At 41.6% G+C, this 25,548-nt stretch overlaps 1 protein-coding gene across 1 annotated transcript; it reads right to left on the bottom strand.

The window, feature by feature from the left end:
• Nucleotides 1–128: 128 nt before the first annotated feature.
• Nucleotides 129–14,326, bottom strand: LOC130392367 (mucin-2-like). Its single transcript, XM_056602854.1, has 30 exons — nt 14,242–14,326; nt 13,754–14,009; nt 13,461–13,575; nt 13,241–13,331; nt 12,973–13,136; nt 12,642–12,858; nt 12,368–12,493; nt 12,167–12,281; nt 10,949–11,099; nt 10,673–10,786; nt 10,486–10,555; nt 10,236–10,373; nt 9,830–9,994; nt 9,544–9,638; nt 9,322–9,448; nt 8,959–9,214; nt 8,717–8,769; nt 8,210–8,313; nt 7,809–7,960; nt 7,567–7,705; nt 7,115–7,225; nt 6,816–6,995; nt 6,272–6,511; nt 6,007–6,163; nt 5,736–5,861; nt 2,004–5,495; nt 1,488–1,856; nt 1,324–1,333; nt 343–1,265; nt 129–295 (listed from the first exon to the last, which is right to left on the bottom strand). The coding sequence occupies exons 1-30, from the start codon at nt 14,315–14,317 to the stop codon at nt 129–131; spliced, it is 8,499 nt and encodes a 2,832-aa protein (XP_056458829.1). The 5' UTR covers nt 14,318–14,326.
• Between the last annotated feature and the right edge of the window lie 11,222 nt (nt 14,327–25,548).

The raw sequence follows: 25,548 nt of genomic DNA, 5'->3' as shown, positions 1-25,548 counted from the left end.
TCGTAGTTGTTTGAGGTGTAGTAGGTGATGTCGTGACAACAGGGGTTGGTGTTACAATTGTTGTACTTGGTGGTGCAGTTGTCGTTGTAGATGTAGTTGTTGAGATGACAGTTGGAGTAGTGGTGGGTTCAGTCGTGGTACCTCTTGTAGTTAGAGGTGTAGTAGGTGAAGTGATAACGGGGGTTGATGTTGCAACAGTTGTACTGGGTGGTACAGCGAGTGTTGTAGTGGATGTAGTCGTTGAGATGACCGTTGGAGTAGGTGGAGTAGTTGTTGAAACAGGTGGACTTGTTGCCTCTGTAGTTGTTACTACGGTTGCAGTTGGTTCAGTCGTGGAACTACTCGTCATAGTTGTCTGAGGTGTAGTAGTTGATGTCTTGACAACAGGGGTTGGTGTTACAACAGGTGTACTTGGTGGAGCAGTTGTTGTAGATGTAGTTGTTGGAGTAGTGGTTGGTTCAGTAGTGGAACTACTTGTCGTAGTTGTTTTAGGTGTAGTAGTTGATGTCGTGACAACAGTGGTTGGTGTTACAACAGGTGTACTTGGTGGAGCAGTTGTTGTAGATGTAGTTGTTGGAGTAGTGGTTGGTTCAGTCGTGGAACTACTTGTCGTAGTTGTTTTAGGTGTAGTAGTTGATGTTGTGACAACAGTGGTTGGTGTTACAACAGGTGTACTTGGTGGAGCAGTTGTTGTAGATGTAGTTGTTGGAGTAGTGGTTGGTTCAGTCGTGGAACTACTTGTCGTAGTTGTTTTAGGTGTAGTAGTTGATGTCGTGACAACAGTGGTTGGTGTTACAACAGGTGTACTTGGTGGAGCAGTTGTTGTAGATGTAGTTGTTGGAGTAGTGGTTGGTTCAGTCGTGGAACTACTTGTCGTAGTTGTTTTAGGTGTAGTAGTTGATGTCGTGACAACAGTGGTTGGTGTTACAACAGGTGTACTTGGTGGAGCAGTTGTTGTAGATGTAGTTGTTGGAGTAGTGGTTGGTTCAGTCGTGGAACTACTTGTCGTAGTTGTTTTAGGTGTAGTAGTTGATGTCGTGACAACAGTGGTTGGTGTTACAACAGGTGTACTTGGTGGAGCAGTTGTTGTAGATGTAGTTGTTGGAGTAGTGGTTGGTTCAGTCGTGGAACTACTTGTCGTAGTTGTTTTAGGTGTAGTAGTTGATGTCGTGACAACAGTGGTTGGTGTTACAACAGGTGTACTTGGTGGAGCAGTTGTTGTAGATGTAGTTGTTGGAGTAGTGGTTGGTTCAGTCGTGGAACTACTGGTCGTAGTTGTTTAGGTGTAGTAGTTGATGTCGTGACAACAGTGGTTGGTGTTACAACAGGTGTACTTGGTGGAGCAGTTGTTGTAGATGTAGTTGTTGGAGTAGTGGTTGGTTCAGTCGTGGAACTACTTGTCGTAGTTGTTTTAGGTGTAGTAGTTGATGTCGTGACAACAGTGGTTGGTGTTACAGCAGGTGTACTTGGTGGAGCAGTTATTGTAGATGTAGTTGTTGGAGTAGTGGTTGGTTCAGTCGTGGAACTACTTGTCGTAGTTGTTTTAGGTGTAGTAGTTGATGTCGTGACAACAGTGGTTGGTGTTACAACAGGTGTACTTGGTGGAGCAGTTGTTGTAGATGTAGTTGTTGGAGTAGTGGTTGGTTCAGTCGTGGAACTACTTGTCGTAGTTGTTTTAGGTGTAGTAGTTGATGTCGTGACAACAGTGGTTGGTGTTACAACAGGTGTACTTGGTGGAGCAGTTGTTGTAGATGTAGTTGTTGGAGTAGTGGTTGGTTCAGTCGTGGAACTACTGGTCGTAGTTGTTTTAGGTGTAGTAGTTGATGTCGTGACAACAGTGGTTGGTGTTACAACAGGTGTACTTGGTGGAGCAGTTGTTGTAGATGTAGTTGTTGGAGATGTAGTTGTTGGAGTAGTGGTTGGTTCAGTCGTGGAACTACTTGTCGTATTTGTTTTAGGTGTTGTAGTTGACGTCGTGACAACAGTGGTTGGCATTACAACAGGTGTACTTGGTGGAGCAGTTGTTGTAGATGTAGTTGTTGGAGTAGTGGTTGGTTCAGTCGTGGAACTACTTGTCGTAGTTGTTTTAGGTGTAGTAGTTGATGTCGTGACAACAGTGGTTGGTGTTACAACAGGTGTACTTGGTTGAGCAGTTGTTGTAGATGTAGTTGTTGGAGTAGTGGTTGGTTCAGTCGTGGAACTACTTGTCGTAGTTGTTTTAGGTGTAGTAGTTGACGTCGTGACAACAGTGGTTGGTGTTACAACAGGTGTACTCGGTGGAGCAGTTGTTGTAGATGTAGTTGTTGGAGTAGTGGTTGGTTCAGTCGTGGTACTTCTTGTCGATTGAGGTGTAGTCGGTGATGTGAAAACAGGGGTTGTTGTTAAAACAGTTGTACTGAGTGGTGCAGGGGGTGTTGTAGATTTAGTTGTTGAGAAGACAGGCGTAGGCTGTTCTGAAGTGGTGCTACCTGGTGTTGGATTGGGGCTAGAGGTAATGACGGTAGTTGATGTAGTTTGAGGGGTGGAGGGGGGAATGCATGGCCCACAACATTCCACCTTGATCTGGTAGTTAAAGCACTTGTAAGGTCGGCTAACCTGATCCTCCTTTTTGCATATCAAACCATCGTCGATATCACAAGAGACAACTTGTCCCGTTTCCTTGACAAAGTCATCAAAGCTTTTATCAGGAGCCTTTGTCGATCTGCATGTAATGTTCCTTGGTTTTTGACATATCTTCTCTCCACTGTTTGTAATGTTCTCGTACGTTTCCCAGTCACTGCCGTCCGTACTGCTGTCCACATCAAACCATTGTGTCCATTCACACTCTTCCTCGCAGGGGGTCGTTGAGGGGATTCCGGTTGTTCCTTCAGTTGTGGTGGATGGAGTTGTCGTAACTGAGGTTGTTTCTTGTGTGGGAGTCGTAGTTGTCGTGCCAACAGTGGTTGGTGTTACAACAGGTGTACTTGGTGGAGCAGTTGTTGTAGATGTAGTTGTTGGAGTAGTGGTTGGTTCAGTCGTGGAACTACTTGTCGTAGTTGTTTTAGGTGTAGTAGTTGATGTCGTGACAACAGTGGTTGGTGTTACAACAGGTGTACTTGGTGGAGCAGTTGTTGTAGATGTAGTTGTTGGAGTAGTGGTTGGTTCAGTCGTGGAACTACTTGTCGTAGTTGTTTTAGGTGTAGTAGTTGACGTCGTGACAACAGTGGTTGGTGTTACAACAGGTGTACTTGGTGGAGCAGTTGTTGTAGATGTAGTTGTTGGAGTAGTGGTTGGTTCAGTCGTGGAACTACTTGTCGTAGTTGTTTTAGGTGTAGTAGTTGATGTCGTGACAACAGTGGTTGGTGTTACAACAGGTGTACTTGGTGGAGCAGTTGTTGTAGATGTAGTTGTTGGAGTAGTGGTTGGTTCAGTCGTTGAACTGCTTGTCGTAGTTGTTTTAGGTGTAGTAGTTGACGTCGTGACAACAGTGGTTGGTGTTACAACAGGTGTACTTGGTGGAGCAGTTGTTGTAGATGTAGTTGTTGGAGTAGTGGTTGGTTCAGTCGTGGAACTACTTGTCATAGTTGTCTGAGGTGTAGTCGTTGTTGTCATGACAACATGGGTTGGTGTTGCAACAGGTGTACTTGGTGGAGCAGTTGTTGTAGATGTAGTTGTTGGAGTAGTGGTTGGTTCAGTCGTAGAACTACTTGTCGTAGTTGTTTTAGGTGTAGTAGTTGATGTCGTGACAACAGTGGTTGGTGTTACAACAGGTGTACTTGGTGGAGCAGTTGTTGTCGATGTAGTTTTTGGAGTAGTGGTTGCTTCAGTCGTGGAACTACTTGTCGTAGTTGTTTTAGGTGTAGTAGATGTCGTGACAACAGTGGTTGGTGTTACAACAGGTGTACTTGGTGGAGCAGTTGTTGTAGATGTAGTTGTTGGAGTAGTGGTTGGTTCAGTCGTGGAACTACTTGTCGTAGTGGTTTTAGGTGTAGTAGTTGATGTCGTGACAACAGTGGTTGGTGTTACAACAGGTGTACTTGGTGGAGCAGTTGTTGTAGATGTAGTTGTTGGAGTAGTGGTTGGTTCAGTCGTGGAACTACTTGTCGTAGTTGTTTTAGGTGTAGTAGTTGATGTCGTGACAACAGTGGTTGGTGTTACAACAGGTGTACTTGGTGGAGCAGTTGTTGTAGATGTAGTTGTTGGAGTAGTGGTTGGTTCAGTCGTGGAACTACTTGTCGTAGTTGTTTTAGGTGTAGTAGTTGACGTCGTGACAACAGTGGTTGGTGTTACAACAGGTGTACTCGGTGGAGCAGTTGTTGTAGATGTAGTTGTTGGAGTAGTGGTTGGTTCAGTCGTGGTACTTCTTGTCGATTGAGGTGTAGTAGGTGATGTGAAAACAGGGGTTGTTGTTAAAACAGTTGTACTGAGTGGTGCAGGGGGTGTTGTAGATTTAGTTGTTGAGAAGACAGGCGTAGGCTGTTCTGAAGTGGTGCTGCCTGGTGTTGGATTGGGGCTAGAGGTAATGACGGTAGTTGATATAGTTGGAGGGGTGGGGTGGGGAATGCATGGCCCACAACATTCCACCTTGATCTGGTAGTTAAAGCACTTGTAAGGTCGGCTAACCTGATCCTCCTTTTTGCATATCAAACCATCGTCGATATCACAAGAGACAACTTGTCCCGTTTCCTTGACAAAGTCATCAAAGCTTTTATCAGGAGCCTTTGTCGATCTGCATGTAATGTTCCTTGGTTTTTGACATATCTTCTCTCCACTGTTTGTAATGTTCTCGTACGTTTCCCAGTCACTGCCGTCCGTACTGCTGTCCACATCAAACCATTGTGTCCATTCACACTCTTCCTCGCAGGGGGTCGTTGAGGGGATTCCGGTTGTTCCTTCAGTTGTGGTGGATGGAGTTGTCGTAACTGAGGTTGTTTCTTGTGTGGGAGTCGTTGTTGTCGCGACAACAGGGGTTGGGGTTGCAACAGTTGTACTTGGTGGTGCAGTGGTTGTTGTTGTCAATGTTGTCGTTGAGATGACCGTTGGAGTAGGTGGAGTAGTTGTTGAAACAGGTGGGCTTGTTGTCTCTCTGGTTGTTACTTCAGGTGTAGTTGGTTCAGTCGTTGAACTACTTGTCATAGTTGTTTGAGGTGTATTAGTTGATGTTGTGTCATCAAAGGTTGGTGTTGGCTCTTGTGTGGTGGTCTCTTTAGTTGTGACTAAGGGTGTAGTTGGTCTAGGTGTGGTTGCTGGTGATGATGTTGGTGTTGTAGTTGAGGTAATGAATGGCGTTGTTGTTGTGGATGGTTTGGGAGTTGGACAGGGATCATTTGTCTTTATCACTTTTCCATTTTTGCAAATAGCATAATAGCACATTCCTAAATTGTCCGTCACATTGTATATGACATCATTGTCATTGTAATATGTTCCATTGTAAATGCATCCATCACAGCTCTCGACACATATTCCTTTATCTTCATCAAATATGGGCTTATCTTCTGGGCACACAGGGTAACAGCCTGTAAGAAAAAACAGAATTAAAAGGCTATTATTGACATATTCAGAGAGTTCCTCTGTCATATTGTTGTCGGGATTATGTTGGCAAAATCATGATTTATTTTCAAAAAAATGCATTTCCTAGTGACATTTTGTCACCTCAAGTATTTTTTTCATCCGATTTATGCCCTTCAATTTAACATTTGCCTTACGAAAGGCTAATGTACGAAGGCAAGCCAACAGGCTTTCAAAAGGTTTCCTACCTTCCAGGTTTGGTATTGAATTGTTGCATCCGTGTGGATTCCGGCAGGTCTCGTAACAAGGTTCATGGCAAGGCTTGTAGTGCCACTCACATAATTCCCCTTCATTGTAGTAGTCACAAAATACGGCTAAGTGGGAAAAACCAAACAAGATGTTATCAGAGGTTTGTGTTTTGCCCAGTGTGTCCTTGGTTCTATTGATTTGCAATAACAACAATTACAACAACAAAGTTTTACCCCGGAAGTGTTTCCTCATTAGTAAGCGTTAACTTACGGCATATTTCCGGGGTTCTCCAGGCAACGCACACACTGACTTCATTACAAGCCTGGGCGTAGGCTGCAACTGCTGTGCAGAAGCACTCGCAGTCTCCTCCACTGTCGCAGGCGCACGAGTCTTTTACACAGTTTTCGTAAAACGGAATAGGATTCACCTGTGCAGGCATTCAAAAGTAAGTGATGGTAATATTTGTTTTGGAGTTGAAATTTGGAAACAATGTCAATGCCATGCAGGAAAAAAAAAAAGATATATTTTATCCAACCTTTTTGTGGCAGTCTTGGAAGGTGACGCTCTTTATAATGCTACACTGTATCTGGGCCCAGTTGTGGCGATGGGGCTGCAGCACACAAGAATCAGCGCTTGCTTCGGCATCCAGGCAAGAGCTTAAAGCCTTCCAGCTGTTTGCAAACTCAAGGGGGCTGCTCACTACCATCTGACTCTGGGTAGTGAAGTCATTCTGGACATCTCCATTAAAGTCTCCACAAAGACCGCAAACCCCCGCCTTTAGAGTAGAAATACAGACATTAATAAAAATAAATTATTTTCTTATTTTGTTGTATTGTTGTCAGCATCATTAAATGTACAGCCATCAAAAATGCATCAGCCACTTTACATTATGCACTACAAAATGAACACACAAAAAGAAAACTAAAAAATTAATATCGTCTAATCTTAATTTAGAATACTCATTTGTATCTTTGTCATTTTTATCTAAAAGGTATTATGACTGAAGCAAAATCAAAAAGCTCTGATGTTAAGCAGCTAAACAGTTTGTACTCCACAGCCCTAACTAAAGTGCTACTCACACTGTGCTGTGGTTCCAGAAGGATCCGGATGGTGGTTTTGCGGTCCCATAGAACTGTGATCCCGAGTGAAGCTTCTACGGCCAGATACATCCCAACAGGTCTGATTGTGTACTTGATCTCAGAGCCCATCGCCAGATCCAATATTTCATATTTTCCCTTTGCTAATTTAATTTCTTTATTCTGGAATAAGCAATATAACATCAGTACAAATAGTTATCCTCTCAAGTGTATTCACCACATCTGATACTATTTTGAGACACAGTCCTCTTAACATAAATATGTTTGCAATGAGGACCTACCCCCAGCTGAATCCTGACAGATTTGGAGCAGGTGGTGCCAGTAGTTCCACATGGTATATTTTCTGTAATAACCCGGAAAATGTCCTCTACCGATTTGTTGCCACATGTGTTCTTAAAAAAATAATTGAACATCACAACTAGGTAAACATCAATGCTTGTGTTTACAGAGAATCCCCACGATACAGAGTAGAGTACAACAGTAAAGTCCTGAGTTTTATCTCATGCAAGCAACAACCATATATTAGTACATAATTGCTCATGAATAATGTCTTATTACTATAATTTAGCGGGTTAAATAAGACAAGTTGATCATAGACGTTCACAGAGTTATTTTACTCCATTACACTCCTAGTCCTAACGGCATGCAGCTTTGGAGTCTACATTTATACTGAAACAAAGTAGGAGCAAAAGGACAAGAAACATAATCTTTGTGTTTGTATGCATGATTTTACCTGGATGGCCACGTAGGCGCATTGCCCCTGAAAGCCATACGTTCTCTGATCAAAGGTTCTGTAATGACCACTACCATAAATGATGCAAGTCCCTGGGCATTTCTTCTCCGTACACTCCCAGTTCCCCTTTCGACATGTACTGTGGGATAGAGGTCGAAAGATGGTCATTTAATAGTTTAGACTAAGCACATTAGATCTTTTCTTGAAAGATATAATAAAACCACATATCAGGCTCATCATACCAGGTGTTGCACTGATCTTTGATTTCAGAGCCAGAAGCGTAGAGGGTGCGATCATGTTCGCATGGACATTCATGTTCCTTCACACAGGAGCCCTTGCCATCATCAAGGAGACCACTGGGGCATTGACAGCCGGATTCACATTCTGTTGAGTACTGGGATCATTGAAACCAATAAAAATCACAGTTCATCACAATGCCTGAAGATTCCTTTCCATTATATTATTATTTATTTTTCCAGGACCCGGGATATTGAAATCAATTGAAAAAGTGTTAGTTGAAATGTTGTATTGCTTTTAACCAGATCCTTAAAATCCCATGGGAACAAGAGTTACAGTTGGATTTCTGACAGGATTCTTATGGTGTTCACTCTTGCTAAAGCTTAAGATGAAGAATAGTACTCACACAACTATCACTCTCTGTGTTTCTACATGTCCGAGCACACTGCACGCCCAGATCTCGGACGTCTGTGCTCGAACAGTTAAGGTAGACTTTTGGAGTCGGACAGGCTTTGAAAAACATAAAAATTAGACTTAACATACAGGTGAAGTCAAACAGAAACACACACACACACACACACACGCACACACACACACACATACACACACACACACACACACACACACACACACACACACACACACACACACACACACACACACACACACACACACACACACACACACACACACGTACACACACACACATACAGTGTACACACACACACACACACACACACACACACACACACACACACACACACACACACACACACACACACACACACACACACACACACACACACACACACACACACACACACACACACATACACAAACAAAAGTACAGACATACAACACATACAATTTAACGAATGAATAAGAAGCCACACAAATATGTCTACAAGCGTACCTTGTGATGATGTCTTCCAAGTACGACAGTGAAGCTTGCCATTGGAGCACAAACTAAAAAAACAAGTGTTATTTTAATCATCTCAAACTTTCACAAATAATTATCCACAACCTTCTGATACTTTTCTTTGTTTGAAGTCTTTGCCAACAGGACAAATAAGAAACTATTGAACAGTCAACAACAGGAGGGCAGATGCATACTAAGACGAATGGATTTTGATGAGAAATTACTTCGCGACTAACCAGTGTTGCTCTTTGATGCTTATTGATTTGCCTGGCTTTATGTGGACTCCATTGTGATAGCAGGGGCATTTGTTCATGGGCACACAGGCACCGTGTTCCTCCTGATACGTCCCCTCAGGGCAGGAGCAGCCGTCCACAGGCAGGAAGTCAGAGGTGCAGCTCTGCTGCTCTGAGCTCAGCTGCCTGCATGTCCACTGGCAGCGCTGCAGCTTGTAAGAGAAGCTTTGGCTTTCCGGGCAGCCCCTTGTGTATTTATCTGGTAAATATTGTTTTCAGAATGTAATTATGTGAATAAACTTGTGGTAACGGTATTATGAATACCGTTCTGACGGTAGACCACACATCGTGTCCTTAAGCTCTTACCACAGACGTTCACCCTCCAATCACTCAGGAAAACTCCTTTCGAAGCACAAGCTCGTGCATAGGAGGAGAAAACGGCACACATGCAGTCTTCGGTTTTCTCACAGTTACATGTGGCGTAGATGCATCTCTGATGAAGACAACACATTGTTAATGCTATTACAATGGCCGCAACATAAATTGAATCTAATTGATAGATAAACCTGCTGTATTGTTGTATAATACCTTGTGGTACAATTCTGGATCGACCATTGCATGACAGTTTGTAAATGGGCCGTCTGGACGTGTTAACATCGAGCACCAATGTTCAGCATATCGCTCTGCAGGAAGATTCAAATTATTATTATTAATATTATTATTTGGAAACAAAAACTGACACTATCAGCGTGGATGTTTATCTGGTTGGGATTGTGTATCAATCACAGAACCAAAGTCAAAGCTGGCTGACTGCAACGTTCTATGTTCTTGAAGGCTAGCAGAGACAGCTCAGCTAATAACCAACACAGCGTACCGTTCTCCACACTGACGGAACAGGGGCTTTCCAGACGTTCATCTCTCTCTGGGCAGGTAGGGTTAGCCTTCCAGGAATTCCCAAAAGAGGATGCAGTGCCTTCCACAATCCCTTGAGGTGTCTTCATATCATCGGACAGCATCATGTTATAGTTTCCACATAAACCTGAATCAGAGGAAGCAGTTTCGATGGATTAAATGAAAATGAATGGATGACTAGAAGGGTGGACAGAATATGATGTGCAATTTCTGTAGGCAATAGTTATGTACGTTATTGTCTGAATCATAACCATCTCAAAAGCAGTGTGAGTGACAAAAACAACATGTACAATTATGAAGCATCACATGAAGCAATATATTATAGATTAGAATTGAGCAAGCCTCAGATTAGCCATGTGTTGATATACCTCTTGTCTTTGTTTTGTATCTCTGTTCAAGGGTCACATAGACTTGCAGGACCGGAACATGCTGGACCTGAATCTGTAACCCAAACCTGGTCTGGAGCAGGATGTGGAACGACGATGCCCTGAATATGTTGATGTCGCCTACAAGTCAAGAGAAATGTGCAAAATGAGTGCAAAATTTGTACAATAATGATATAATTAAACCAATTTAAAACACTGTGCAGCTAGTTATCGTTTTTCACCATTATCTAACCTGTGTTGTATGGCAAGCTGATGATCTGCATGTTGTGCCTCACTTTTCCATCTGCAGAGAACGCTAGCATCTGCACAAATATCATGGTATGACCAAAATGACAATCATACATTATCATTCACAGGTCAAATGTTATTCTTTATCCAACAGCCTCCATCCAGATTAAATACTAAGTAGCAGCACTCACGTTGTTTCTGTCATTGTTCAGTAGGACCTTCACACTCTTCAGACAAGTGTCAAACTCCTGGTTCACACATGGGACCAGCTGGACGAAGATGGTGAACTTGGGGCTGGTATCATCCTGCATCCCACATAGTATGAGTACATTCAGAGGACCATCAGTTAATGAAATGCAAAAAAGAAAAGTAATTTAAAACAGTCTAATGTCAAATATAACGATTTTAAATGCCAAAATTCTCATTTCAAATCTAAAATGACAAGTTGCACATGAGCTAACTTTTACCTTGCTTTCGATCTTAGCCAGTACGTAGTGGCAATCCCCATGGAAAATGTAGGCTTTCCCATCAAAAGTTGTCACATGGGAACCCTCTTCCACTGCGCAAGTAGCCGGACTGGGAAGACTCTTACAGTCCCATCTTCCCTGATAGCATAAACTTGGAAAAGCAAAAGTATTTGAGATTGTCAGTGGTGGACAGTACCAAACTACAAGTAATTCGTTACTGTACTTAAGTAACTTTTTAGCGTATCTGTACTTTACTTGAGAATAACTTCATTATTTTGTGAGACTTTATACTTTTACTCTACTGCATTTCGTAGGGGGAAAATCTTACTTTTTACTCCACTACATTCCAAAAACCTGTTGTTCCTTTCAACGTTCCTTTCACGACATGCATGCGTGACCATAGACACAGCTAACCATTGCGGGCATCGTGGAGCCTAAACAACGTCAATGTTTATCCTAGAAACACCTTGTCAAGCCTAAACGGTTACGTTATGCTTTAAAATTATTAATCGATTGGAGATATGATTGTTATATATCGGGCATTTGTCTGTGGGGACCCCCGTTTATATGGCTAGAGGCTAGGTGCTTTCTACATATCCAGGTGTTCACACACACACACACACGCACACACACAGGCGCACACACACGCACACACACACACACACACACGCACACACACACACACACACACACACACACACACACACACACACACACACACACACACACACACACACACACACACACACACACACCATTTAACATATAACATCTATGTGGCTTTACTAAAACAAACTAAAAATATATATTGAACCTCACTTTGCACAACAGCACAAACCACATTTTCTGCAGGAAATGCATTTTTTTAGTTTCAAATGATATCAGTATCAGATATCACAAATAGAAAACATTGTATTAAGAGTGTTTTTAGTGTTTCTTTTAACCTTAAATTATTTGACTGACTGTATAAAGGACATAGTAAGACATTGGAACTACATTACACCAAATTATTTTTACTTTTGATACTTAAGTACATTTGAAGCCAAGTACTTTTATACTATACTTTTATACTAGTAATTTTTTACACTAGGTATCTCAACTTTTACTTTTTTAGCACTTCGTCCACCACTGGAGATTGTTAACAAAACCACATAGCATAGGGCCATGCCCTATACATTTGAATTGCCCCAATAACGTTCAAGATTAACTTTCAGTTACCATTCTTCACTATCCTGTCGGTAAACTTCCCCGGAGTTGTAGATTTTATCGTGTTTACACTGGCATTCAGTCTGGCTGACACAACCTCTCTGTGAAATGTTGTCCCACACCGTTCCTGAAATACAGGGAAGTCACAATTGTAGGGGAAAGCATCTTACAAATAGATATATTTTCTGATAATAAAGGGTAAAGGTGGCTTACCCGCAGGACAAAAGCAGCCATCCATTTTGTGGTCCTCACAGAGCGAGCTGATGTCTGAGACCGTGCAGCTAGCCATGCATGGAGAGCCACTCTCTTCATACACCATGTTGAAGGGGCACATCTTAGCTGTAAGAGAAATAAAGGTGTTATATGTTGTATTCAAAATAAGTTGAGTTATAGTATAGTTCAACCTTTGCTTCTGGAAAATTAAATGAAATTAAAGTGATTAAATTTAATGTTTTTTTGTGTGTTACTGCAAGGATGGATATTCTACCGCAGAACTGGGGCGTCCTCCAGCTGGGCGGCTGACCCCCGGCATGGGAACACTGGCGGGAGAACTCTGCCAGTGTGCTGCAGACGCAGAAGTCATTGGTGCTATTGCCACATCCACACATGTCCTGCACACAGGCCTGGGTGTATGGGGCCGGGTCCACCAGCGATGCACAAGAGCTCCAGGCTTCAGAGTGGATCACCTTTTCGCATATTGGGCGCTAAGGGGTGTTATTTGAAGAAAGTTTGTAAATAAAAAAAACAATTATGAGTTATTTTTTCCTGGACCCTAGTTTATGTACTGACAATCGACCAACTTATTTTTGTAAACGTACAAATTCCTTGCAGGGGACCTCAACCGCCTGGTCTTCTAGTTCCGGGTATTCTAAGTCCTGGGCGTCCAGCTCCTGCTCTTCCTCCTCGTAGGGGTCCTCACACTCATCGTTTGGTCGATGGACTCTCTGTCCATTGCCAAACTCAATGGGGTGGATTTTGCGATCTAAAGATGATTTGCAGAATTAGATGCCATACACATATACATACATACAAGTGCACTAGGTCAATTAGATTAACTAAATCATAACGAACAAATAACAAACGGACTGTGGTGAATGAATTCATTGTAGACTGGAACGCCATTGAAGTCCCCACAAAGGCCACAAGTGCGGTTATGATAATCAGAATCCAGCTCCACCTAATAAAGACATACAAAGGAATTGTTTGAATCATATTAGAAACACAAACATTAAGTGTCTTCCCCACTAAGTATAAATAAAACACTGTTAACACACTAAATGTAAATAATTAGTCCTTTCTGTCTTACCATCACAGCATCATCACCATTCCACATTACAACCAGGCCGACCTTGGCCTGGAGCTTGGTGTAAACCGCATTCCGTTCCAGTTGAATCCCCGCATTTAGGTACGGCAAGTTGATACTATAGGAAAGAATAAATGTTTGTTAATGTTTTCTTTTACATTTATGAATAAATATGAAGTTGGAGAAAGAAAACAAAGTCCAGTAAACCGTTTCCAATAAACAATTGTTGGACGGTTTGTGTTTGACCCTCAGATTTGGTGCTTCTCAGCAGCAGTCTCAGCGAGTGGGACACTCACAGATCATCGTTCAATGAGACAGCCCTCTTAGTCAGATGGAACACAAGGTCGTTGATGGTGACAACCAGCTCGTTGACCGTGGGGTGGCCGTCTACCAAGCTCTTCTGGATGTGCACCGAGAATTCTCTGTACATCTCGTGGCAGTCGGACACCAGGTTGTATCCACACAAGCCGGGGAACTGGTACACGTCCCCGTCAAACGTCTTGAAGTGGTGCCGGCCCCAGGTGCTGCAGATGCTGTTGACATGGTTGAGAGCTGTGGAGGCAAAGTGAGAGAAAAAATACTTTAGGCACCGTTGTTCTACACCCGGCTGGTTCTTCATCAGTGACCATTATTTGAGCTAAAGTCAGAAAAAAACATTATTTACAAAGCCTTTTTATCCAGATAAAATGTTATGGATTGACAATAGTTGATGCTTAAAATGCATTCAAGAAGAGTAGAATGTGTAAATATCGTTACATAGAATCACAAATTATTAAAATCTTACCCTGTCTTGCTTGGACATTGGCGATGTTTGTAAATGACAGGGCCAGGAAACACAACCAAAAGTGAGTCCACGTCATCCTTCCCACTATGGGATTGCCAAGAAGATATTTAACATGCTGGTCCCTGATGGCCTCTTTATATTGAGATTGCAATATTTTGCCCCCACCCCTTTCAGGGTTATCTTAGATTATTTGCTGGGACATAGAGCAAATAGATAGTCATGGACCAGAAGCCCTGACCATTGAATGCATGTGCGTGTGTGTGTGTGTGTGTGTGTGTGTGTGTGTGTGTGTGTGTGTGTGTGTGTGTGTGTGTGTGTGTGTGTGTGTGTGTGTGTGTGTGTGTGTGTGTATGTGTTTCTGTGTGTGTATGTGTGTGTGGGTGTGTGTGTGTGTGTGTGTGTGTGTGTACGCATGTGTGTGTTTTACAAGAAATTCAAAAATATGTTGTAAAATATGTTGTTGCATACCATCACTTTCTTTAGTGTTGGAAGTTCGATCTTTGAGCCTTCCCCTACGCAGACCAATTTGTTGAAAAATGTCCCAATATTGGTAGAGATGTTACACTTAGTGAGTGTCAAATTATACATAGGTGTCGAAACAACATAGGTGGCTGCATTGAACATGTCGCATTAAAGGTTTAATTATTATGATTAACCTCAAAATAACACCACTGAAACAGTTCTATTAAAATATAATCTATAATCATTGCATCATTATAGCCAGACAACAGCCGATAAGACTAAAAGGATATCCTCAATAGATACTATTTCCTGTCATCAAACTTTACTATGTAGTCATATGTCATGTATACATAAGGTGTAAAGGCATATTGCCCACATGGAAGGTGTGTTTCCCATCTGCTTTGTGTTTTGATAAATTAGATCCTTAACACTATCACCTGATATCACCAACTGTCATCTCCAAAATAAAGTCTCATAACCATGGTAATGACTACAAAGGACCACTATTAACTTTGTCCTTTTAGGCCAGGGGTGCCCAACCAGTCGATCGCGGTCTACCAGTAGATCGCCGACAGATCCCAAGTCGATCGCGAGGGGTGAAGAAAAAAAAAAAAAAAAGTTTTTTTTTTTTTATTTTTTTTTTTTAATAAAATTAAATTTGCGCGGGACATATACGTGCGGTAGCGCATGTGCTGTTAACAGCAGTTGAAAGCCGTGAACAGTAGTTACACACTCCTAAACGTTGGCATGGCTGAGGGGAAACAAGCTAAGACCTACCATTTTCACCCTGAGTGGGAGGAAGATTATTGATTATCGTTGAGAAGGTGCCGTGCGCAGACGGAATGAAACCCCCACTGAAGTCCGTAGGTTCACGATACAACCCCCCCCCCCCCCCCCCCCCCCCCCCCCGTCAACAATTGTTCTCTACCCCCCCCCACCCCCCCCCCCCGTCAACAATTGTTCTCTACCACCCCCCCCCCCCCCCAGCTTGAAGGTAGGTTTGCTGGTAGATCTCGGGAGGTTGGCTACTTGAAAAGTAGATCTTGGGTCAAAAAAGGTTGGGCACCCCTGTTTTAGGCTAATTGCCTTAATGTGTCATAATACATAATCATTTCCAATGCTTGAATGGTTTATTTGATGAGGCCTTTATATGTTAAAGAGTGAAACAAATACAATTAATTCCATATTGGAATAATCTTCTATTAAAATATAATCTATAATCATTGTATCATTATAGCCAGACAACAGCCGATAAGACTAAAAGGATATCCTCAATAGATACTATTTCCTGTCATCAAACTTTACTATGTAGTCATATGTCATGTATACATAAGGTGTAAAGGCATATTGCCCACATGGAAGGTGTGTTTCCCATCTGCTTTGTGTTTTGATAAATTAGATCCTTAACACTATCACCTGATATCACCAACTGTCACCGAGCATCAAGGAGACTCATCCTAATATCAATAGATACTATTTCCTGTCATCAAACTTTACTATGTAGTCATATGTCATGTATACATAAGGTGTAAAGGCATATTGCCCACATGGAAGGTGTGTTTCCCATCTGCTTTGTGTTTTGATAAATTAGATCCTTAACACTATCACCTGATATCACCAACTGTCACCGAGCATCAAGGAGACTCATCCTAATATCATCTCCAAAATAAAGTCTCATAACCATGGTAATGACGACAAAGGACCACTATTAACTTTGTCCTTTTAGGCTAATTGCCTTAATGTGTCATAATACATAATCATTTCCAATGCTTGAATGGTTTATTTGATGAGGCCTTTATATGTTAAAGAGTGAAACAAATACAATTAATTCCATATTGGAATTATCTTCGGGGAAACTTAATTGTACATTGACCATCTAGTCTTGCTCAAATACACCATCTACTGTCTCAATTATCAACTATAGCTCATCATTCATTTTAAATCCTGAAATGTCTTGCATGAATACAACATATAAAATGAATATTGTTGGAATCAGGATATGTGTTTTTTATGTGTACATAATGTTGACTGCTCAGGTGTGAAAATTCATTCAGTTTGTTCATCTTTTGAGACACATAGTTGAAATAGCTCAATAGATATATCATGGTACAGATTATATCATTTACACAAATGTATCGATTGACTTTTGCCGCATTATTTTTATAGTTTAAGTGTTCACGACACAAATTAAATGAAATAATAGTATATAAATAATTTGAAGCAAATTGAATACAAACGTTTATTAAAACAGTGATATTCTCCCATGTGCTCATGTATATCTGTGATGTCAGTTTCCACCCTATTTATTGAATAAGAATGTAAGGTATTTGAATGTGTGTAGGAGATTAACCGAGATATAAAACACTTAGACTAATTCAAGAGAGAGAGTAAAATGAAAACGAGGGGTCTGGAGCAAGAATTGACAAAAGACTTTATCGTGCAGCAAAACAACAACGACAACAGCCTGAGTGGGTTTGCAAAGTCACTGCCGTTCACAAACTGCGGCGTCTTTTTATACACACAAACAGAACAGCTTCTCCTTGAGGTGTCTGCCTCCATTCAGTCATAAATCCACTTTAACCTGAATGGTCAGAAAATAGACAACAAATGGTCTGCAAAGATAGCCCTGCTCCTTTTAGGGGGGCTCCATCTGTTCTAAACCCAGACACCTAGGCACCGTGTGTTTTCCACTATTAGGTATAAAAGACCTCATAATAATCACAGTTGACCATAGAATATAATCAGTAATTTCTACCACACATCCCCCCTTGTTGGGGCCAATAAGGTTCCAACAAATTACTTGAATTATTGCTAAGCCTATATGCTACTAAGCCCTTGCCAAATTGACACCACATCTGGTCATCGGTAAAAACCTCAGAGCTTTGACAGGGATTTCAACCTGTTTTTAGGCCAAAAAGATTTACCAAATGCAGTGTATTATTAACACTCTAATCCCTACAAGTTGTTTCATATGTAATCATAAAACCTTTCTAATCATAATAACACAATATTCTATATTCATCATGCAACTATATCAAATGTGTATCTAGAATACCTACATAATAATCATAAACAGCATAATAATCAATAATCATTCAGCATGCATTGAAAATTGGCATTTCAAAAATATGTGACACCATATTATACATAAAAAATTGACATAACATACATTCAATAATGTGAAACATAATAAAAATTAAAAACTAAGATTGTCAACAAGCTTGCATGGATTTGAATAGCTCTGATTATCGTCATATACCGGTATACTATATAACGTGGGGGGTTTGGGCATCGTGGTTGTTGCTTCTGTTTGCAGCCACCAGCCCTGAAACCCATTAGTCCAATGTCCATTTGTTCACACTGTCTGAAATGGTTGTGGTTCACATGAGGGGTCTGATTCTCACATTCCGGTCTCCTCTCTAGTTTCACTCCAATCTATCTCCCCATAGAGCATCCTCTCCCAGTCACCCGACTCCTCTATGCCAGACACCATTTCATTGAATTAAATTGGATATGTAATTCACACTGATCTTTCCTATGCACATGTTCATGATTCTGGCGGAAGGTTAATGCACATAACGGTTGGTTATCCGACATAACAGTAAACACAAATTCACTAACTTGGTCTCGCGGTGGTATCTGAGCATATAAGACTATTTTCCCTTTCTTGTTGACTATTCCTGAATGATTTTGGGCCGGATTATCCTTTGTTCCTCTCTGGCTTTCTTCAGTAGGCCTACCACCCCCTAATTCCTGGCCCTTCCAGGTTTGTGTTGTCCCCGTGGTTTCATCCTTCCTCGGGGTCTGTGCTTGTGCCAGCGAAATCTGGCACAACCCGTAAAGGATCAGAAACAGGCTCCCCGTTTTCAGCATCATCATGCTGCTGTATCTCTTGGCTCGACTGGATCTGGTCCTGGGGCAGCTAGTCAGCCCCACGTGTGTCTGCGTCTGGCTCCTCCTTCTCACGGTCGTCTCTGGCTTTGGGTTGAGCAGCTTTTGTGCAGTGGTTGAGATGATACCACGTGGCACTTCCTTCCACTTGGATGGCTGTTGGTGTTGCGCTGGTGACTTTGTATGGTCCTTCTCTCCTGGGCTAGTTCCACTTTCTCCTGAACATCCTGAGATACACTTGGTCACCTGGCTCCACCCCCCTTGGTGGCTCCTTCTCCAACTCTGGAACTCTGTCTTTCTCTTGTTGAAAAATAAGCCTGTGTATGCCAGTTAGTTGTCCCAAATAGCGTCTTAATTCAGTTTCCAATTGTTCTAATGGAGGTCCTTTATGAGGCCCTCGAATGACAGGTGAAGGCATGGGTCGACCCGTAAACATTTCATGCGGGGTTAGATGCGTCGTTCTGTTAGTTTTCATGCGATAACTCATTAGTGTCAGTCGTAGTGCATTAGTCTTTTAATTTAGTACTCTAATTTAATTTTGTTAATCTTTGTCTTAAGCGTCCGATTCCTCTCTCCACCATACCTTGTGGTTTGAGGAATGTAGACACAGCCTAATCTTTGTTTGACATGCAGATGTTAAATCACTTGTTTGAGTGTTTTCTGAATAAACGCAGCTCTATTGCCTGAGCTAATTTGTGACGGAATTCCAAACCTTGGCATGACTTCTCTAGTCAGAACCTTGATTACCGTAGCCGCACTTTGGTCTTCTGATGGGACTGCTTCTACCCATCTGTTGAACACTGTTTTTTCAAATATTTCACACTTATTTAGCTGGATGTTAATCATTATTTGCAAGTATGGTGAAGAAAAACCTTGTTTTCAAATTTTTTCCTAATACCTCCCCCCTTGCGCAATGGACAAAACCATGCGCTTTAAATGATAAACAAATCTAATAACGCCGTTGGTGCACCCAACGTCGAAAGTCTAACCTTAATCATCAGTAAACTGAAACCAATCTTTTGGGAAGGGAAATCGAAACCAGTATGTCCAAATCCTAAACCGAATATGGGTGGGTTTACCATCAGCCACCCGAAACCACGCTGTTCCGAAGTCATGCACTAAACCGAAAAAACATACATGCATTAGTGGCCTTCTATGCCACAAAGGTAAAATAAAATGAAATAAAACGCGACATGCCCCGTTTCAAGACGACCTCTGCTGCCAGAGCTGACATATCTGACTCCTGTTCCCCCTCCACCTTTCATCAGCCGGCTTTTCCTATGATGGTTGCAGTCCGTCACTCCATGATCAGGTGAGCCAGTGCTCACAGTGACTCTGCCAAGTAATCGTGACTGTGCCTGAATTAGGTTGTCCCGGGCTTCAAGGTGGGATCTTACCGTCGTTGGCTAACCAGCCTTCCATACTGGCTTATTGCAGGATGCCGTACCTGGGATACGATCAATCCCCACCTATATGGTGGTATAGATCGCAAAGTGGAGGGATGGAGACAGAGTCTTCAGCCGCATCTGCCTTATGCAGCCATATGTGTGCGTCATGAATGCACATCAGGGCGACTATAAAACAAAAGATAATTTATCAGAGTTAAAATTATTAAAGTGTTGCAGCAGTATTAGTGGCATTTGAAGGTAAACCCACTACTTCCGAATCCAATTTGACAACATAGCATGTATGTCTCCTTCCCAGCAGATGTAGCGTCAATCCACCTATTGTCCTTAACTAGGGAGATGTGAAAGAAAACAAAAATCACAATATTAAAACTTGCATCTTCAATATTGGGCGACTCATTTTTGTCTTAACCATTACTCAAAATCACAATTCTCTTCATAATACTACCCGATTGCCCTTCACTATCTATTGAATTGGACGACCTAATTATACCTTTTATTCTACCTATTGCATTTAGTGTTTTCCATATTTTGATTCACTACTATACCAAACCCAAATCCTCTATGTTGATCTTAACTAGTTTATTCAACACTGAATTGATACATTGTTTCTATTTAGTAATTAACCATATTGTTTTATCTGAAGTATGCTTGTGTATCCCCTTGTGTACTCAGTCACTTGGAGTAGGAGAGGATTCTCCCCTACCTCGGCAGCCCTGACGCACACATGAGAAAAGGCTCACACACACCCTTTCTTATTTTATTTTACTTATTTATTTAAAATTACATTTGTCATTGTGGATAACCTAAATTAGAAATTTGGATAACGTTCTATCATACTTATTTGATCTAATTTTTAAGTATTGCCGATTGTTTTTCTAAATTATAAGATTGCTTTTAATAAATTGTCTATTACTTATCATAATCTCGAAGGAAATATTTTATTTGTGTTGTTATCTTGGCACCCAGACCTCGTCAGGCCCAAGCACCAAAATAACATCCACCTATCCACGCAGAGTCCATGGGTTGGGTCCGCTCCTCGTTTGATGAGTCACTTTACCCTGGCGCCATTGAACCCATTGACTCCTGTGGAGTGTGGTGTGCAGACAATTTTTAACGCTAATTGCTCATGTTTGAGTCTAAATAATTATTCCTAAATCCTGTAATCACCATTTAACTTGCTCAGGGACACATCAACACTCAGCTAGGAACCAGCAACCCTTCGGTTACTAGACAACTGCTCTACCTCCTGAGCTAAACGACCCCAGCCACCTCTCCGCTGATTTATTACCTCCGGGTCGGTCCGTGTCCGCCCTTTTTGCTGTCATTACATTCCTCTCCCTTCTCCAAACACCTTCCCTCTCCGATCCAACCCGTTGTCTCACCAGTGCTCTGTGTACCAAGATGTAATGATCTATACCACATGGTGTTCCGACGCGATGCAAAGTCTCCAAGAGCCACAGAATCACCAATCCCAGTGGTGGTTCTACGTTTTTTCTAAAACAGTGGACAAGGGTTACATTCAGGAACCAATTACAGAGTACATCCAAACGCACAAATAATCTATTAAGCACAATGCAAATTCAATCTCTTTCTCTCTGTTGTCTCTCTGTAATGTTTGCCATCTCTCTCCTTCCTCTAAGAACAAAGCTAGTACTAACTTTTCCCTGTCCCTCTTTGCTGAGGCCGTTTTTCCACTTCTGTTATCTATGTAGTTCCTTATCACTACCTCCATGTCCCGATACATTATTGGATCAAAAGTCCCTCCCATGGGCCATATAGTACCTGCTGCTTCTGTCCTTTCTTCCCAATTCTCAGAGATCTTTTTCATCTCACCTTTGAGCAATAGACGGTCTCTACTCAAAATCTCTACCGCTGTTGGTGCCATTTTTAATTATTACTTTATTACTTTATTTATCTATTCTGAAGTACACTATTTATTAATACAATTTATTTGAGTTTATTCTGCTAGTTATTTTCTATACTTTACTATCTCTAAGCTACAAACGTGAACTCCTCCCCGGCGCTCGTCTCCCTCCCTGCTTTGCAGGCTCCTGCTCGTCCCCTGTGTGATTGCTCGTGCACGTGCAGTTAGTCAGCGCGGTGATGTCAAAGAAGATTTACACATTTATTCAATACTTCAACAAATTAACTATTCTCTGTCCGCCTAATTTATTTATGACAGAATCAACAACAACAAAAATGAACCGGGTCGTAAAAACCTCCGAGGTAACTTAATCCTAACACGACTTAAATACAGACAATAAGCCGGTTCATACAATTTCTTTATCTTATATTGAAAAATATCCGAATTGTTTGTAATTAATTACAAATAAAAAGTTGACCGAGCGTAGAAACTGGCCTTTTGATTAAAATATGAACGGTCGGATGGCACTCCAAACAACAAGCCTATTCTTCCAAAACAATGGCTGAACACATAACACTCGACCAGATCACGAACAAACAAGAGACTCCTCAAAATACCAACTCAAACGGTACTCCAATAAAGAAACTTATCTATTCAAAAGCGCGAGAGTCTGCTTTCTCAGAAGATGCCAACATCGGAACTAGAAATTCACCAGTCGACATCCCAAGCAAACCTCTAAAATAAAAATGAATTCATCAACGGCAATGAATTCCAACAGACAAGAAACTTCTCAAAATACCAACTCAAACGGTACCCCAATCAAGAGACTTATCTATTCAAAAGCGCGAGAGTCTGCTTTCTCAGAAAATGCCAACATCGGAACTAGTAATTCACCAGTCGACATTCCAAGCAAACTTCTCTAAAATAAAAAATGAATTCATCGACGGCAATGAATTTCAACCCAACTTTCTGGGATACACTTAGTCATCCAACAGGTAGGCCCACTTTAACCGACCTGCGGACCTGTACTGTCCTATTGGAACTTTCCCACTAATTTCCCACGATCCTCTAGAATACAGCCACAGGACTTTATAATAGGTCTATTTGACCAAAACCAAATAACAACAACTCGTATCAAAATAGGGAGCCACAAAGCGTTTGGTCATTTAGAACCACAGAACGCCTTATAGCATATGTGCGCGCGCACGTCAATCTCTCCCGGAGCCCCCGTATCTCTCACTCGCTCATTTATCTATAATTTCGGTTCGTTTGATCGAAGAGACACTTTACCTGCTGCTCGGCGTTCAGACGGGGCAAGAACAGATCAAACGACTCTATCCTATATATGGCAAGACAACTTACCCTTGAGCTCTGGTCGTATGATCCGTTCGCGTCCCGTCCTCTGGCCCGGCAGCTGGCGAGTCCCTATTTCCTCCTGGTCGCGACGCCAAATATGTAGGAGATTAACCGAGATATAAAACACTTAGACTAATTCAAGAGAGAGAGTAAAATGAAAACGAGGGGTCTGGAGCAAGAATTGACAAAAGACTTTATCTAGGGTGACCAGATTTGAGTTTGGAGAAGAACATGCAGTAGGACCGATCTTGTGACATTATTTAACCATCCATCTACAGCTAATACGATCAGACAGATACATCATCGATCACATAAAAGCCCACAACAAGCCCAACATCACCACGGCAGGTGCGCTCTCTCTCGCACATTCACACAATCACTCCAACTTCTCCAACTCCAAGGCAAGGCTGTTTCACTAAGACCACAAACAACCACAACTAACCAGCCTACATATCCACAATAATGCACAACAATCAGTTCTATACATTGCGTCTATCTTCTGTTTGGTGCACATGGCTAATTTGCATAGTTTGCACCGGACTGTCGGATCCGCTTGTCAAAAAAATAGAACGTATTTGTGAATAAATGCTTTGAATTCTGAATACTGGACTTGGTGAGCTTGAATAGGCTAAATCTAAGTGACCTTTAGTGAGATGGCCTAAAACGGAATACAAATGAATTATTCTAGGACATATAGGCTTTCAGGATCAATTCAGAGGTTCAACTGTTCGTGATTAATTTTGCTTAGCCAGTGAAAGTGACCAGCTGTAGATTCCGCACTGTTAAAAATACTTCACTACAAGTAGGCTATAAGTCCTCCAAATAATTCAGCAGAATTGCATTAGGCTACTGCCACACGCATAGGCAGCAGTAGTCATTATGCGCTGAAATGGTCCCTGCCAGTGTTTTTCTATTCTGATGTTTGTGGATGAATCTTTCAGCTACAGCTTTGTTACATTTCCTTGCGATGGTTTGCTGGTTTAACTATACAGCAATAAATCAAATGATGCAAGATGATGTGTCCGTTGCGTGGCTGTCATGTGAGAGCCGTATACGCATTTTAAAAACACCTGTAATCAGCGTGACTATGACTTTCCGAGCGGATCATGGGGGGCTCTTCAATCATTTATTTTTCAGGATTTTCTCCCGTCATCCTCCAGTTTATTGCAAACATCTGGAGATAAGTCGGTTTAATTAAATACTCAAGTGAAATACAAGTGTACCTCCAAATTGCACTTATTGTACAGTACTTCGGTAAGGGCATTTACAATCCATCACTAAAGTTTTAATAGAATATTCTGATTCAGCACATTTACTATTTATTTGTATAATCTTCACAACTCACAGCAATGAAATGTTAATTTATCATCATGGGAAATAGCATATAAACAAGCTTCATAAAAATTCATTTCTAAGCAGTAGGCCTACTACATATTTCTCAACGTAAGCATCATGACCATAAGCTATCCCAACGTTTCACACCTTTCACACAGTAGGGCAGCATTAGTCATACATGATTAACAACACATCAAATAAACGTTATTGAGGGATAACAGTGAATAAAACATCTGCGTCTTGGGTAAAGATGGGCTATGCTTAATGTGAGGAGCAGAGCCCGATTGGAAGGAAGCCCATTCAGGACGAATTTTACCCGGAGAAGGCAGCTTCCAGGCAGATGAAGATGGGGGGCTGTAGATGGATGGTTAAATAATGTCACAAGATCGGTCCTACTGCATGTTCTTCTGAGTGCGCAAGAACGGTGCCAATTATTGTCGTGTTTGCATTGTAATGCACAACTTTGCCCCTCCCTGTTATAAAATAAGGTGCATCCCAACAACTTTAGCCAATGCAGGCTCCTATTGCTTTACCAGTGTGCTTAATGTGTGCTTAATGTGTGTGTGTGTGTGTGTGTGTGTGTGTGTGTGTGTGTGTGTGTGTGTGTGTGTGTGTGTGTGTGTGTGTGTGTGTGTGTGTGTGTGTGTGTGTGTGTGTGTCTGCGTGTTGTCATGTAGGCTATAGATATAGATCGATTGTCTTGGCTTGCTTGCATCCATGAAATATTGTAATGTTATGGCCGAGCTGGCTACTGCATATCGCGAACAATCTGGGGATGAGGGCATCCCCGAATAATGATGGGTATTTCGCACACTGCCATCTCAATATATAGCCTAACATATACAAATATATCACTGTACTAGACACAAATATATTTTCCACTAGCTAGTGGTGGTCATTACATTGTAGTGAAACTAGTAAAGACAACACAGCCTTATGTAAAAAGATAATAATAACAATAATATATATATTATTATTTTTTTGCGACGA

The sequence above is a fragment of the Gadus chalcogrammus genome, chromosome 11 (assembly GCF_026213295.1).
Source record: "Gadus chalcogrammus isolate NIFS_2021 chromosome 11, NIFS_Gcha_1.0, whole genome shotgun sequence".
NCBI lineage: Eukaryota > Metazoa > Chordata > Actinopteri > Gadiformes > Gadidae > Gadus > Gadus chalcogrammus.
This window is presented reverse-complemented; position numbering and strand designations above follow the sequence as displayed.